Genomic DNA, 17423 nt, shown 5'->3' on the forward strand with positions numbered 1-17423 from the left:
CTGTCATATTACCATGAAAATCACATAGTTTATGCAGGAAAAAAGTGTAGTTCATAAACATAAAAGAATATCAATTGTTTTCCCAGAGGTATAGTTATAGGAAACCAATAAGTAACACACCGTATCAGATGAAGCTTAGAACTAAAATAGGCCAAGTTTACTTTGCACCTTCAAAAGGCTTTTAAAACACTGATGAAATAACAAAAAGGTAAAATAAAGGTAAACGGTAAATAAACACGATCTCATGTTTTGCGTTTGCTTTTGGTGTTTTACATATTTGTGGGGCAAGAACAGGTGCAAACATGGCCCTAAATGTCCATTTAAAGGCAAAAAAAAACACACAACATAGAATGACAATGATAATTTCTCACACAAAGGTACATGGAATAATGAAGAAACAATATATGCAATTGTACAGTTAAAGTGACTGCTTGCAGAAACACTTCCAAAATCTGTGTATAATTGTGTTTCTCCTGAGCAGTGTTGGGGCGTTACATAATCAGATTACTTTTATGAGTAACTGAGTAAAGTAACATGTTACTTTTTCAAATTGGGTATTATTATTACATTTACTTTGTCAGACAACGCTTGCGTTACTTTCAGAGTCATATCTCTGCCGGCCGTGTGTTTCCATGATCCGAATTCGATTAATTTCCTCATTTAGAGAGAGCGGAGAAAGGCTGTTTGGAGGAATGTCAAAACAGCTACTGTCCATAGAAATGCATGGAGGGAGCACCTCTGATCTTTGCCATTGAATGCTTCTGTGACAGCAAAGCCCATAGAGGGCTATCCCGTCTAGTGTGAAGTGTGCCCTATATAAAGTACATCTTAATGGGTCCATATACATGCTGTCTATAACCAGAACTGTTGGCTCAAGAGAAAGATTTTAATTGAAAAGATAGGAAATCTGTACAGATGTTTGGCTTACCATATATGTGGCTAATTATTAAGCAGCCCATATATAGCACAGCACCTGTAGACTAGCACAGGAAAGCAGCGCCACTGATGAAAGGAGAAACTAGTGATCTAACCTGAGTTAGTAAGTAGCCTTTGGTCGAGCGGAGAGATTGAGTTTTTTTCATGAAAGTAACGCAAAGTTTTAAAACTAGTCATTTAATGTGTTACTTTCCTCACAAAGTAATATTGTAAAGTAATGCGTTAATATATTTTCCAGTAATAATCCCAACACTCCTGAGTAACATGATGAAATGTCTTTCTCCTAAACTTAATAAACTCTTCCCTATTCAAATCTGCTATTTGATCACATTCATATTGAATACTTCATTTTTTTAAAAATGGTATTTGGCACTAATTTAGAATTTAATTAATCTACCTATTGTGCAGTGAAGAGAAATTGCAAAATGTATTCGAAGGTGCAGTTTGACTCCCCCACTTTGACTAATTTGACATCATCAGGAAAACATGAGATGTTGGAACAGCTGAAAATCACTCCACTGTGTTTACACAGTCACAAATATCTTGAGTTACATGAAATACTATTGACAATATTGTAGCTATGGTGAACTTTTAATTAGGTGTTTATGCGGAATTTAGATTCTTTGCATGAAATCTGTCGCCAGTTGGATGGGAAACCAAGTTATTGTAACCAATTTTCAACATATACAAACCTTGTATAAAATATGTTGAATTTGTACCTTTGAAACAACGCCAGATCTTCAACGTTATATCCACTATAAGACAAAAAGCTATAGGCTGGGCAGCACCTCCTACTGGAAACTTGATCTATCTAAAGCAATTGAAATGGTCTCCCATCCAGGGTTTTAATCAAGCCCAGCTTTGATATTTGTCACTGACTACTACCAATGTGCAGTCGTGAGAATTATATTTAATAACTAAATATATTCACTGTTGCTATCGAAGTCATTCCAAAGGGTAGGTTTAACAGAAGACATTTAAATATAACCATAACCAAATTTAACCATACATCAGTCATATATCAATTATACTATTTAGGCCTTATAGCATTTGCAAAGACATCAACAGCTATTGTTTCAATTCAACCCAGTGTTCAACAAAAAATAGACAATACATACAGCTGAAGTCGGAAGTATACACTTAGGTTGGAGTCATTAAAACTAGTTTTTCAACCACTCCACAAATTTCTTGTTAAGAAACTATAGTTTTGGCAAGTCGGTTAGGACATCTACTTTGTGCATGACACAAGTCATTTTTCCATCAATTGTTTACAGACAGATAATGTCACTTATAATTCAATGTATCACAATTCCAGGGGTCAGAAGTTTACATACACAAAGTTGACTGTGCCTTTTAACAGCTGTAGAAGCTTTTGACAGGCTAATTGACATAATTTGAGTCAATTGGAGGTGTAACTGTGGAGGTATTTCAAGGCCTACCTTCAAACTCAGTGCCTCTTTGCTTGACATCATGGGAAATTCAAAAGAAATCAGCCAAGAAATGTAGACCTCCACAAGACTGGTTCATCCTTGGGAGCAATTTTGAAACGTCTGAAGGTACCACGTTCATCTGTACAAACAATAGTACGCAAGCATAAACACCATGGGACCACACAGCGGTCATACCACTCAGGGAGGAGACGCGTTCTCTCCTAGAGATGAATGTATTTTGTTTCGAAAAGTGCAAATAAATCCCAGAACAACAGCAAAGGACCTTGTGAAGATGTTGGAAGAAAGAGGTACAAAAGTGTCTATATCCAAAGTAAAACTAGTGCTATATCGACATAACCTGAAAGGGCGCTCAGCAAAGAAGAAGTCACTGCTCCAAAACTGCCTTAAAAAACAGACAGATGAAATAAAAATTGAACTGCTTGACCATAATGACCTTTGTTATGTTTGGAGGAAAAAGGGGGAGGCTTGCAAGCAGAAGAGCACCATCCCAACCGTGAAGCACGGGGGTAGCAGCATCACGTTGTGGGGGTAGCAGCATCACGTTGTGGGGGTGGCAGCATCACATTGTGGGGTTGCTTTGCTGCAGGAGGGACTGGTGCACTACACAAAATAGATGGCATCATGAGGAGGAAAATGATGTGGATATATTGAAGCAGTATCTCAAGAAATCAGTCAGGAAGTTAAAGCTTGGTCGCAAATAGGTCTTCCAAATGGACAATGACACAAAGAATTCTTCGAAAGTTATGGAAAAATGGCTTACGGACAACAAATTCAAGGTATTGGAGTGGCCATCACAAAGCCCTGACCTCAATCCCATAGAACAATATGAGTTGAACTGAAAAAGTGTGTGTGAGCAAGGAGGCCTACAAACCTGACTCAGTTACACCAGCTCTGTCAAGAGGAGTGGGCCAAAATTCACCCAATTTATTGTGGGGAAGCTAGTGAAAGGCTACCCGAAACATTTGAACCAAGTTAAACAATTTAATGACAATGCTACCAAATACTAATTGAGTGTATGTAAACTTCTGACCCACTGGGAATGCGATGAAAGAAATAAAAGCTGAAATAAATCATTCTCTCTACTATTGTTCTGACATTTCACATTCTTAAGACAAAGTGGTGATCCTAACTGACCTAAGAAACGTCATTTTTGCTCGGATTAAATGTCAGAAATGGTGAAAAACTGAGTTTAAATGTATTTGGCTGAGGTGTATGTCAACTTCCCATGTAGACCTATGGTTTCAAGCTTTGTTTGATTTCAAATGTAATCTTCAAGTGAATATGTTGGATTCATATCTACATCTCAACCAAACATCTAATTTACAGAATAGGACTAAATAATATCAAATATTTGAAGTGCATTTTGAATTTGATTAGATTAGATTTATTCCTATTCCTTAACACCTTTTTTTGGATCTTTGAATTGTGTTTGATTGCTAACACAACCAAATATCAGCATATGAAGTAGATGTATTTTCTGCTTGGTTAGTTACATTTTGTCCTCAAATTAATAATTGTTGGATGTTGGATTCAAGTATCACTCTCAACCAAATTAAATCAAACTTTAAATGCACTTAGAATAAAGTTTTATTTGATTTAGTCCTATTCTTCAACTTAGATTTTTGGTTGAGATGTAGATGTGAATCCAACATATCAATTATTAATATGCATGCAAATTGGAATTAAAGCCAGACTAAGTCAGTGGCAAAAAATATACATCTCCTTCAAATGTTGATATTTGGATGTGTTGGCAACCAAACACTATTACATATATATTTTGCAATACAGCAAATAGCCTAATAACTTGTCGACAACTTTCGGGAACACCTGCCACATTTCTAAAAGGACTTTACAGTCTATTTAAGTAAATGGTAATACCCACCTTCGTACAGCCAGTCAGCAATCCCATTGAAGATGACCCCTTCCTTTCCAGAAGATGTCAGTCTGAGTGAGTTGCTCTTCACATCTGATTGGTAGTAAATATTGTTCTCAAATATGTAGATCTGTGTGCACAAGGACACACAAGGAGATCAGGAAAGTCATCACTGAAATATCACATTCCATCTTCAACAGTCCCACCGTGACTGACACCAGTGCGTTTTGGACTTCTAACCCATTTTGAACATTGTGTGTTAGAGCTACAGATTTCTGGATTTTTGGGATTTGTCCATATCCTCTGCATCCGTTGATGCCGACCATTAGTCTGTGTGATTAACGGGGGGCTGAGCTAGAGCGCTGTTTGTGAAACGCTTCTTCTCACCAAAAAAAATGTCTGTAAAGTTTGAACGGTTTGAGCTACAAAATGTGAAAAGCTGAGACACAAAGCCACACAAGAGTCGTTAGGAGGTAAGAGGTTCTTCTCCATAAGTCATAGGAAATCCCAGAATATAGTGTTTTTTTAATACTGTAATAAGCTCACATAGTTCCTGTCACAAACTCCAAACTCCACAAAGTTGTCACTGACTAGTTGGATATTCATTTCTTACTGCAAAAATCATTTCTGTACTTACAGCATTCTTATAAATATATATATATTTTTTAAATCAGGATTTTGCTCGGTGGACTTTTTTTTTCAATTGGAATTTGTCAATAAAATTAATAAATGGAACTGTTTATGTCAAATAGTGTTCAACTTTAAGCCCTGGTTGTCCTGAAAATAACATGTTACACTATGCGAGGCTAAATATGAGGGCAGGGCAAGCCGATCAATAAAAGTAGTGAATTTCATATTTTTCAGCATGGGATTTCCTGAGACTGATAGATCTGTGGGCACAAAGACACACAAGGAGATCAGAAATGTAATCACTGACATTAGTGGCTCCCGAGTGATGCAGCAGTCTAAGGCACTGCATCTCAGTGCTAGAGGTGTCACTACAGACCTTGGTTCGATCCCGGGCTGGATCACAACTGGCCATGATAGGGCGGCGCACAATTGGTTAGGGGAGGGTTTGGCGGGCATAGGCTGTCATTGGAAAATAAGAATTTGTTCTTAACTGACTTGACTAGTTAAATAGGTTAAATAAATACGGTTAAATAAATTTCACATTTCATTTAACATTTCAATTTGGCATTTCCTCTACAGGTCTGAAATGTGAAAGGCAATCAAATATCAACTTTTGAACACAGAGAGAGAAAGACGAATATTGTATATCCAGACCCCTATAATGTCACAGGGTAAATACAAGGCCTAGGAAACATCCTTTTCAACATACCCAACTTAGCAGATATATTGAAATTCACGAAAAGGGGGAAATAATAACACATTTTCAATTCAGGTCTTATTCAAATCTCATTCCCTGAATGGATGTGGTTGAAGAGCCCTGGAATCACCATGTCCAGAGAAATTCTAGAAACCTAATGTCCGATTCCATTAGCAACCTAAATGATCTGTGTTACATAGACCTGTGTTGAAATGATCAACCAACTCCTTATCCTCAAATTTATTTTTTTCCCCAGAACCAACAAACGTTTCCAGGTCAACCAGCTGCCTGCATCAGCCAGACTTACATAAAGCACTGTTATGTAGTCACTCGGTCATGGAGCTGAGCTGAGCTGACCCGTCTCAGGCTCTGCAAGCCCCGCTGTTATATCAAAGGCATTGAGTAGAGGCAGCCTGCCTAAATCGCTCCAGAAGGCAGTGTGTGTGGTATAGGATTCAGCAAAAAGAGCTGCTTTAAAACAGAAATGTCTTGAACCGTTTCAACATCAATGTACCATCAATATACATCAATGAATACATGGATATGGTGACTGAGTTCATCAGGAAGTATATAGGAGATGTTGTAAGGTGAATGCACCAATTTGTAAGTCGCTCTGGATAAGAGCGTCTGCTAAATTACTTAAATGTAAATGTAAATGTTGTACCCACTGTGACTATTAAAACCTACTCAAACCAGAAAATGTGGATAGATGGCAGCATTTGCGCAAAACTGAAAGCGCAAACCAACGCATTTAACCACGGCAAGGTGACTGGGAATATGGCCGAATACAAATAGTGTAGTTATTCTCTCCGTAAGGCAATAAAACAGGCAAGTAAAGAGACAAACTGGAGTTGCAATTCAACGGCTCAGACACAAGACGTATGTGGCAGGGTCTACAGACAATCACGGACTACAAATGGAAAACCAGCCACGTTGCGGACACCGAAAAGCTAAACAACTTATTCGCCTGCTTTGAGCATAACACAGTGCCACCGACATGACCCACTACCAAGGACTATGAGCTCTCCTTCTCCGTGGCCAACGTGAGTAAGACATTTAAGCGTGTTAACCCTCGCAAGGCTGTCAGCCCAGATGGCATCCCTAGCCGCGTCCTCAGAGCATGCGTAGACCAGATGGCTGGAGTGTTTACAGACATATTCAATCTCTCCCTATCCCAGACTGCTGACCCCACTTGCTTCAAGATGTCCAACCATTGTCCCTGTACCCAAGAAAGCAAAGGTAACTGAACTGAATGACTATTGTAGCAATCACTTTTATCATCATGAAGTGCTTTGAGAGGCTAGTTAAGGATGATATCACCTCTACCTTACCTGACATCCTAGACCCACTTCAATTTGCTTTACCGCCCCAATAGATCCACAGATGATGGAATCGCCAACGCACTGCACACTGCCCTATCCCATCTGGACAAGATGAATACCTATGTAAGAATGCTGTTCATTGACTATAGCTCAACACTATAGTACCCTCCAAGCTCAACATTAAGCTCGGGGCCCTGCGTCTGAACCCCGTCCTGTGCAACTGGGTCCTGGACTTCTGACGGGCTGCCCCCAGGTGGTGACGTTAGGAAACAACACCTCCATGTCACTGATTGTCAACACAGGGGCCCCACAAGGGGGCGTGCTCAGCCTCCTCCTGTACTCCATGTTCACCCATGAATGTGAGACCACGCACGCCTTCAACTCAATTATCAAGTTTGCAGACGACACAACAGTAGTAGGCTTGATTACCAACAATGACGAGACAGGCTACAGAGAGGAGGTGAGGGCACACCACTGGCAAACTGAAATGGTCCACCCTCAAGTCCCTCCGACTGTTAAATAGCCATCACTAGCCGGCTTCCACCCGGTTACGCAACTCTGCACCTTAGAGGCTGCTGCCCTATATACATAGACTTGGAATCACTGGCAACTTTAATAATGGAACACTAATCAAATTAATAACGTTTAAATAATGTTAACATACTGCTTTACTCATCTCATATGTATATACTTTATTATATTCTAATGTATTTTAGTCAATGCTCCTTCGACATCGCTCAAGCTAATATTTGATATATTTCTTATTAATTCCATTATTTCACTTTTAGATGTGTTTGTATTGTTGTCAATTGTTAGGTATTATTGCACTGTTGGAACTAGGAACACAAGCATTTTGCTACACCTGCAATAACATCTGCTAAGTATGTGCATGTGGCCAATACAATTTGATTTGATCTGCTTCACTAAAGACTGAAACTAGCTGTCCAATAAGACGGGTAGGATTTTCAGTTTGGAAATAGGAAGTGTTATCATAACATTTCTATGTATGTTTTGTGTTTTGGGCTTGAGTTTGTGTTGATAGCTAGTTCACTTTAAGGATGCTGTCAATGCAATATCTAGTCTACACAACAAAACAACTCACAGAACTGGCATCCTATCCAATATATACTAGCAGTGTCATGTATTTATAAGATAAAATTGTGGCTAACGATGACGCTTATGCGACTCGAAAGCCCCGAATGCCTGCATATCTGTCTGCCTCACCTCTCATCACCGTAATGGCCCTCTAATGGAGGTGAGTTTGATTTATGCCTAAATAACCACACCAAATGTTACAATTGCAGACAAGAAACCTCGAATACTTAAGCCTGTTAGCTGTCCACAAACAGTGCCCCATCTGTCTAAAGCAAACAAATGAAAAGGTATTATCATCTAGTTTGAATTATTCTCTATTTTTAAAAATGAACTGGAGTACAATGCGAGAGTCATTTGACATTCCAAAATCAACCTGCTTAGAATGCTGTGCTTCGATAGCTGGATTTAGGCCGGCCTTTCACAAAGCCGTGTATAATTACAATTGTGCGACCACCATCCAAATGGATGGTATCGGGTTTGAATTCCACATGACACCCAACATAACATTTGGTGTCAGAAGTGAGATCCAATACAGATGTGCCCACCAGAACAGTGTCTGAGCAGCTGTACGAAGAAGTTCAAAGAAGCCATCCAAAGGAGATGGGGCTGGGGTAGAAGGACCCTGCTGCCACTACGACCACTGCCCAGCGAGTTTGCCATCTGGGCACTGTGGTTAATCCTGCTCCGTGGATTCACCACAAAGCACTAGAAAATGAGCAGATTTGAGAGAAATATTCAGGCTTAGAAGAAATGGTCCACATTTACATGGCATACCGAATGTCACATTAGTGCAGGTTGTTTCAGGTGCGCTTGGCATGTCACTACTGATTGTCATGTTAATCAAATATCATGTTCTCGAATAATCTGACTGAAAGCTGTCAACGTGTTTGTATGTCCACAACATCGTTCTGTGACTAAAAGGATCAAAGTAATACTTTGATGCATATGTTTTAAAGGGCCGGGTAACTTGGTAGACCTTCAAAGCCAACACAGGAGACGGAGTGGATATTATCTATGCATTCTGGCTTTACATTTTAATTAACTGGAACATAAATGTTCATGTAAGAAAGACAAACATGACAGGGATGCAATAGCAGACAACAGGCATACTCTACTGTTGCCACTTTAATGAGAAACATGATTCACTTTCAACCGCAACATAATCAAAACACTGTCTAATTAAAAGTTCAGAATGCACTCCATGCAGGGATTAAATTGGAGAACAATTAAGTCGAACAAAGCAATTACACGAGGAAGAGGGGGAAAATCCTACGGGTGAAAATCCCCCCATAGGCTAAATAAAGAAATAACAGCATTTCAAAAAATATACAATCAAAAAGATTTTTAAAAACTGTTGATCCTGGGCAAAGCAACCTGTCCTATTCCTTTGCACATACATTTCAGGCCACGGGCAACACTTGTTAAAGCAACTTATTTGTAGTTTATTCAAGCAGTACCCAAAAACTTCCAAACAAATAGGTGACATAACCCACAATAGGCAAGGACTATATTCAGTTACTTTCAACACTGGGGTATGTAAATGCAGAATATTGCAAGTTTGGGGGGTAGTCCCACCTGGAACTCAAACCTGGGTCTACCGACTATCAACCCAATCAAATCAAGATCTATTTATCACGTGCGCCGAATACAACAACTGTAGACCTTACCTTTAAATGCCTCTAAACCTTCAAGCTGCATACTGGACCCTATTCCAACTAAACTACTGAAGGAGCTACTTCCTGTGCTTGGCTCTCCTATGTTGAATATAATAAATTACTCCCTATCCACCGGATGTGTACCAAACTCACTAAAAGTGGCAGTAATAAAACCTCTCTTGAAAAAGCCAAATATTGACCCAGAAAATATAAAAAACTATCGGCCTGTATCGAATATCCCATTCCTCTCAAAAGAAATCCAAGCTGTTGCGCAGCAACTCACTGCCTTCCTGAAGAAGAACAATGTATACGAAATTCTTCAGTCTGGTTTTGGACTCCATCATAGCACTGAGACTGCACTTGTGAAGGTGGTAAATGACCTTTTAATGGCGTCAGACCAAGGCTCTGCATCTGTCCTCGTGCACCTAGACCTAAGTGCTGCTTTGATACCATTGATCAGCACATTCGTTTGGAGAGATTGGAAACCCAAATTGGTCTACACGGACAAGTCCTGGCTTGGTTTAGAGCTCATCTGTCGGAAAGATATCAGTTTGTCTCTGTGGATGGAGACTTATGACAAATCAATTGTAATGTTGATGTTCCTCAAGGTTCCGTTTTAGACCACTATTGTTTTCACTATATATTTTACCTCTTGGTGATGTCATTCGGAATGTTAACTTTCACTGCTATGCGGATGACACACACCTGTACATTTCAATGAAACATGGTGAATCCCCAAAATTGCCATCCCTTGAAGCCTGTGCTTCAGACATAAGGAAGTGGATGGCAGCAATTGTTTTACTTTTAAACTCGGACAAAACAGAGACGCTAGTTCTAGCTCCCAAGAAACAAAGAGATATTCTGTTGGATCTGACAATTAATCTTGATGCTTGTACAATCAACTCAAATAAAACTGTGAAGGACATTACTCTCGACCCTGATCTCTTTTGACGAACATATCAAGAATAGTTCAAGGACAGCTTTTTTGCATCTTCGTAACATCGCAAAAATCAGAAACTTTCTGTCCAAAAATGTCTCAGAAAAATTTATGCATGCTTTTGTCATTTCTAGATTAGACTACTGCAAGGCTCTACTTTCCAGCTAACCGAATAAAGCACTAAATAAACTTCAGTCAGTGCTAAACACGGCTGCTAGAATCTTGACTAGAACCAAAACATTTGATCATATTACTCCAGTGCTAGCATCTCTACACTGGCTTCCTGTTAAGGCTAGGATTGATTTCAAGGTTTACTGCTAACCTACAAAGCATTACATGGGCTTGCTCCTAACTGTCTTTCTGATTTGATCCTGCCGTACATACCTACACGTACGCTACGGTCAAGAGACACAGGCCTCCTTACTGTCCCTAGAATTTCTAAGCAAACAGCTGGATGTAGGGCTTCCTCCTATAGAGCTCCATTTTCATGTAATGGTCTTCCTACCCATGTGAGAGACGTAGACTCGGTCCCAACCTTCAAGTCTTTATTGAAGACTAATCTCTACCGTAGATCCTATGATTGAGTGTAGTCTGGCCTAGGGGTGTGAAGGTGAACGGAAAGGCACTGGAGCGACGAACCGCCCTTGCTGTTTCTGCCTGGCCGGTTCCCCTTTCTCCACTGGGATTCTCTGCCTCTCACCCTATTACGGGGGCTGTCACTGGCTTACTGTTGTTCTTCCCTGCCGTTCCTAGGAGGGGTGCATCATTTGAGTGGGTTGAGTCACTGACGTGATCATCCTGTCCGGGTTGGCACCCCCCTCGGGTTCATGACGTGGGGGAGAGCTTCGTGGGCTATACTCTGCCCTTGTCTCCGGGTAGTAGCTTGATGGTTGAAGAGATCCCTCTGGTGGTGTGGGGGCTGTGCCTTGGCAAAGAGGGTGGGGTTATACCCAGCCTGTTTGGCCCTGTCCGTGGGTAACGTTGGACAGGGCCACAGTGTCTCCCGATCCCTCCTGTATCAGCCTCCAGTATTTATGCTGCAATAGTTTGTGTTGGGGGGGCGAGGGTCAGTCTGTTATATCTGGAGTATTTCTCCTGTCGTATCCGGTGTCCTGGGTGAATTTAAGTATGCTCCCTCTAATTCTCTCTCTCTCTCTATCTCTTTTTCTCTCTCTCTTCACGCCCAGGACCTGAGCCCTAGGACCATGCCCTGACAAGGTAGCTGACAAGGTAGCTGTTTTGCTGTTTTGGACTCTCTCTTCGCACTTGCTGTCTCTAACTCTGAATGATCGGCTATGAAAAGCCAACTGACATTTACTCCTGAGGTGCTGACCTGTTGCACCCTCTACAACCACTGTGATTATCATTATCTGACCCTGCTGGTCATCTATGAATGTTTGAACATCTTGGCCATGTTCTGTTATAATCTCCACCCCGCACAGCCTGAAGAGGACTGGCCCACCCCTCAGAGCCTGGTTCCTCTCTAGGTTTCTTTATAGGTTCTGGCCTTTCTAGGGAGTTTTTCCGAGCCAATGTGCTTCTACATCTGCATCGCTTGCTGTTTGGGGCTTTAGGCTGGGTTTCTGTACAGCACATTGTGACATCGGTTGATGTAAAAAGGGCTTTATAAATACATTTGATTCATTGATTGAATGCTTACTTACTTACAAGCCCTTAACCAACAGTGCAGTTCAAAAAGAGTTAAAAACATATTTACCAAATAAACTAAAGTAAACAATTATAAAGAGGAACACAATAAAATAACAATACCAAGGTTTTTTACAGGGAGTACCGGAACCGAGTCAGTTTGCGGGGGTACAGGTTAGTTGAGGTAATTTGTACATGTAGATAGGGTTCAAGTGACTATGCATAGATAATAAACAGTGAGTAGCAGCAGTGTACAAAACAAATGGGGGGGTCAATGTAAATTGTCCGGTGAACATTTGATTAATTGTTCAGCAGTCCTAAGGCTTGGGGATAGAAGCTGTTAAGGGGCCTTTTGGTCCTAGGCTTGGTTCTCCGGTACCGCTTGCCTTGCAGTAGCAGACAAAATAGTCTATGACTTGGGTGACTGGAGTCTGACAATTTTATGGGCTTTCCTCTGACACCGCCTATTATATAGGTCCTGGATGGCAGGAAGCTTGGCCCCATGTACTGGGCCATACGCACTAGCTTCTGTAGCGCCTTATGAACAGATGCCGAGCAGTTGCCATACCAGACGGTGATGCAACCGGTCACGATGCTCTTGACGGTGCAGCTGTATAACTTTGAGGATCTGGGGACCCATGCCAAATCTTTTCAGACTCTTGAGGGGTAAAAGGTTTTATCGTGCTCTCTTCACAACTGTCTTGGTGTGTTTGGACCATGATAGTTCATTGGTGATGTGGGACTCGTTGGTGAATTGAAACTCTCTACCCGCTCCACTACAGCCCCGTTGGTGTTAATGGGGGCCTGTTCAGCCCGCCTTTTCCTGTATTCCACGATCAGCTCCATTGTCTTGCTCACATTGAGGGAGAGGTTGTTATTCTGGCACCACACTGCCAGTTCTCTGACCTCCTCCCTATAGGCGTTCTCATCGTTGTCGGTGACTGTTGTGTCGTCAGCAAACTTAATGATGGTGTTGGAGTCATGTTTGGCCACACAGTCATGGGTGAACAGGGAGTACAGGAGGGGACTAAGTAAACACCCCTGAGGGGCCTCAGCATTGAGGATCAACGTGGCAGACGTGTGGTTTCCTATCCTAAACACCTGGGGGCGGCCCGTCAGGAAGTCCAGGATCCAGTTGTAGGGGGAGGTGTTTAGGCCCAGGGTCCCTAGTTTAGTGATGAGCTTTGTGGGCTTTCTATGGTGTTGAACGCTGAGCTATAGTCAATGAACAACATTCTTACATAGGTGTTCCTTTTGTCCAGGTTGGAAAGGGCAGTGTGGAGTGAGATTGTGAAGGTTTAGGGTGTCGTAGAGGATGCTGTTGATGTGAGCCATGACCAGGCTTTCAAAGCACGTCATGGCTACCGACGTGAATGCTAAGGGGCGGTAATCATTTAGGCAGGTTACCTTCACTTCCTTGGGCACAGGGACAATGGTGGTCTGATTGAACCATGTAGGAATTACAGAGGGGAGAGGTTGAAAATATCAGTGAAGACACTTGACAGTTGGTCCTCGCATGCTTTGAGTACACGTTCTGGTAATCTGTCTGGCCCCACGGTTTTCTTAATGTTGATCTGTTTAAAGGTCTTGCTAACATTGGTTACCGAGAGCGTTATCACACAGTCATCCAGAACAGCTGGTGCTCTCGTTCATGCTTCAGTGTTGCAATGCCTCAAAACAATCATAAAAGGCATTTAGCTCATCTGGTAGGCTCGCGTCACTGGGCAGCTCGCGTCTGGGTTTCCCTTTGTAGTCTTTAATAGTTTTCAAGCCCTGTCACATCCGACGAGCGTCAGAGCCGGTGTAAGTAGGATTCAATCTTAATCCTGTATTGACGCTTTGCTTGTTTGATGGTTTGTCTGAGGGCATAGCGGATTTGTTACAAGTGTCCGGATTAGTCTCTCGTTCCTTGAAAGTGGCAGCTCTAGCCTTTAGCTCGATGCGGATGTTGCCTGTAATCCATGGCTTATGGCTGGGATATGTACGTACAGTCACTGTGGGGACGACATCGTCGATGCAGTTATTGATGAAGCCGATGACTGAGGTGGTGTGCTCCTCAATGCCATTGGATGAATTCCAGAACAAGTCCTGTGGCGTAGCATCCACGTCACTTCAGCATTGAGCGAGTCATAGGTACTGCCTGCTTTAGTTTTGCTTGTCAGCAGGAATCAGGAGGATATAATTATGGTCAGATTTGCCAAATGGAGGGCGGGTGAGAGCTTTGTACAGTATACATCTCTGTGTGTGGAGTAAAGGTGGTCTAGAGTTCTTTTCCCGCCTGTGACTCAAACCTGGGTCTACCGACTATCAACCCAGTACTTTAGCCATTACGCCAAGAATGCAAACGTCCTAGTTGGAGTAATATTCAAAAGGAATGTGATATCGGACTGTGACTTTAACCACCCTTCTTCCGGGCACATGAAAAATCACAAATTATGCCTGTTGCATTATTCCCAATGGTAACAGGTGTGATATGGGAGGGTTCCATGTAGAAGTGGCAGCTCATCTTTGACTCACCAGTTGCTGGCCCTGCACTCCCCATTCAGCGTACTGCAGAACAGAGTTAAGCACCTCCGGCGGGTCCAACTCCCATACCTCCCTGAAAAACAACAGTAAGTAACCAGTAAGACTGCTACATAGAGCAGTGGAAGGCATTTACATTGATACACCTTTAACTTCCAGATACACTGGTAACTCTAACTGTAAGTCGCTCTGGATGGGAGCATCTGCTAAATGACGACGAGGTACAATGTAAAAAAGCCCACATCAAAACAATGTTTTATCATAAATATTGACATTTTAAAAGGTCATGACTGACAAAATATTGAATTTCATTTTTTGTTGTGGATTCACCAGACTCTTAGCATCCACCTGAGCTAAACTGCCTTAGAAGAGATTGTCTTGACGAGTAGACAAACGCATGTTAAACAAGCACGTGAAACATACCTTGTGTGAATGTTATAAATGCTATATGAGGCCATGTATGAATGCCGGTAAACCTAGAACAAAAGAGAGAAAAGAAAGAGGAGATTACTGCACAAAACATTAACGATGGTGGCAGTTTGGCTGATAAAAACATCATAAAAACAGGCAGAGAAAGGCATCAAATAGAATAGACCTGTAGCTGTTTTCACAAATAGATTATGTGGACAATGTGATTTGCATGGTTGACAGCTGCGAGATGAGACATTTTAATTCCATCTGAGAAACCGATCATGGAACCCCCATGACTTCGGGTCTGAAAGCCTGAGAGAGAGAGAGAGAGAGAGAGAGAATCCAAATGGTCTGGGGTGTGAGTAAATCTGTCTGGATTCCCCGAGAGAAGCTGTGCCTTACATGATAATAGCATTCAGACCGTACACGGGGAAGGAAGCAGCCTCAATGTTCCAGTGTTTCATAATGATGACATGCTCCACATAGTTCAAATATAGACCAAGAAACATTATCTGACAGGAGTGTTATTGTACTGTATGGCAAATGCATTGCAAACTGTGCAGAGAAATACTTTTACCTCATTTTGTTGTGTTACAGCCTGAATTTAAAATGTATTCAATTGAGATTTTGTGTCACTGGCCTACACACAATACCCCAAAATGTCAAAATGGATCTTTTTTTTTTTTTATGTTTACAAATTAATAAAAAATGAAAAGCTGAAATGTCTTGAGTCAATAAGTATTTAAACCCTTTGTTATGGCAAGCCTAAATACGTTCAGGAGTAAAAATGTCATATAATAAGTTGCATGGACTTACTCCGTGAGCAATAATAGTGGTTAACATGATTTTTGAATGACTACCTCATCTCTGTACACCAATGCCTCGCAAAGAAGGGTACCTATTGGTAGACGGGTAAAAAAATAAAGAATAAACATTGACTATCCCTTTGAGCATGGTCAAGTTATTAATTACACTTTGGATGTTGCATCAATACACACAGTAACTACAAAGAGACCCGCGTCCGTCCTAACTCAGTTGCCGGAAACGAAGAAAAACACCCAGGGATTTCACCATGAGACCAATGGTGACTTTACAACAGTTAAGAGAGTATAACGGCTGTGATAGGCAAAACATGTGGATAGTTCAACAACATTGTAGTTACTCCACAATACTAATCTAAATGACATAGCGAAAAGAAGGAAGCCTCTACAGAATAAAACACATTTCCAAAACCTGCATCCTGTTTGCAATAAGGCACTAAAGTAAAACTACAAAAATATGGCAAAGAAACATACTTTATGTCCTGAATACAAACAGTTATGTTTGGGGAAATCCAACAAATTGAAATGAGTACCACTGTTATTTTTGTAGCCCCTTTTTTCACAATTTCGTTAATACAATCTTCTCAACGCTGTAACTCCCCAATGGGCTCGGAAGAGGCGAAGGTCGAGTCATGCGTCGTCCGAAACATGACCCGCCAAACCGAGGTCCTTAACAACCACTCGCTTAACCCGGAAGCCAGCTGCACCAATGTGTCAGAGGAAACACTGTTCAACTGATGACCGAAGTCAGCTTGCAGGCGCCAAACGGAGTCGCTAAAGCACGATGATGGGACTCCCGGTCATGGCCAATTGTGGCACAGCCTGAGATTTTAGGGACGCCACAACACTGCGATGCAGTGCCTTATACCGCTGCGCCACTCGGGATGCCCCACAATTCATGTTTTCAACAATGGTGGTGGGTGCATCATGTTATGGGTATGCTGGTTATCGGCAAGGACTACGGAGATTTTTAGGATGAGTAGAAACCGAATAGAGCTAAGCACAGGCAAAATCCTAGAGGAAAACCTTGTTCAGTCTACTTTTCAACAGGCACTGGGAGACAAGTTCCCCTTTTAGCAGGACAATAACTTAAAACAAAAGGCCAAATATACACTGGAGTTGCTGAAAAAGAAGACATTCCTGAGTGGCCTAGTTACAGTTTTGACTAAAATCATCTTGATAATCTATGTCAAGACTTGAAAATGGCTGTCTAGCAATGATCAACAATCAACTTGAAAGAGCTTGAAGTATTTTTTTAAGAATAATGTGCAAATATTGTACAATCAAGGTGTGTAAAGTTCTTAGAGACTTACCGATAAAGATTCACAGCTGTAGTCTGTGCAAAAGGTGACACTAACATGTATTTGCTCAGGCGTGTGAAAACTTACAGTACCAGTCAAAAGTTTGGACACACCTACTCATTCC

At 41.4% G+C, this 17423-nt stretch overlaps 1 protein-coding gene across 2 annotated transcripts in view; it reads right to left on the reverse strand.

The window, feature by feature from the left end:
- Window positions 1–17423, reverse strand: part of LOC118367559 (inactive dipeptidyl peptidase 10-like) — a 320765-nt gene that overhangs the window by 80485 nt on the left and 222857 nt on the right. For both annotated transcript variants that reach the window (XM_052493923.1, XM_052493924.1), the window contains exons 6-8: window positions 15190–15242; window positions 14761–14842; window positions 4270–4390 (exon numbers count right to left, since the gene is read on the reverse strand). In XM_052493923.1, coding sequence (XP_052349883.1) covers window positions 4270–4390; window positions 14761–14842; window positions 15190–15242 — 256 coding nt within the window. The remainder of the gene's footprint in view (window positions 1–4269; window positions 4391–14760; window positions 14843–15189; window positions 15243–17423) is intronic.

This window comes from Oncorhynchus keta, chromosome 34 (genome assembly GCF_023373465.1).
Source record: "Oncorhynchus keta strain PuntledgeMale-10-30-2019 chromosome 34, Oket_V2, whole genome shotgun sequence".
NCBI classification, from domain to species: Eukaryota; Metazoa; Chordata; class Actinopteri; order Salmoniformes; family Salmonidae; genus Oncorhynchus; species Oncorhynchus keta.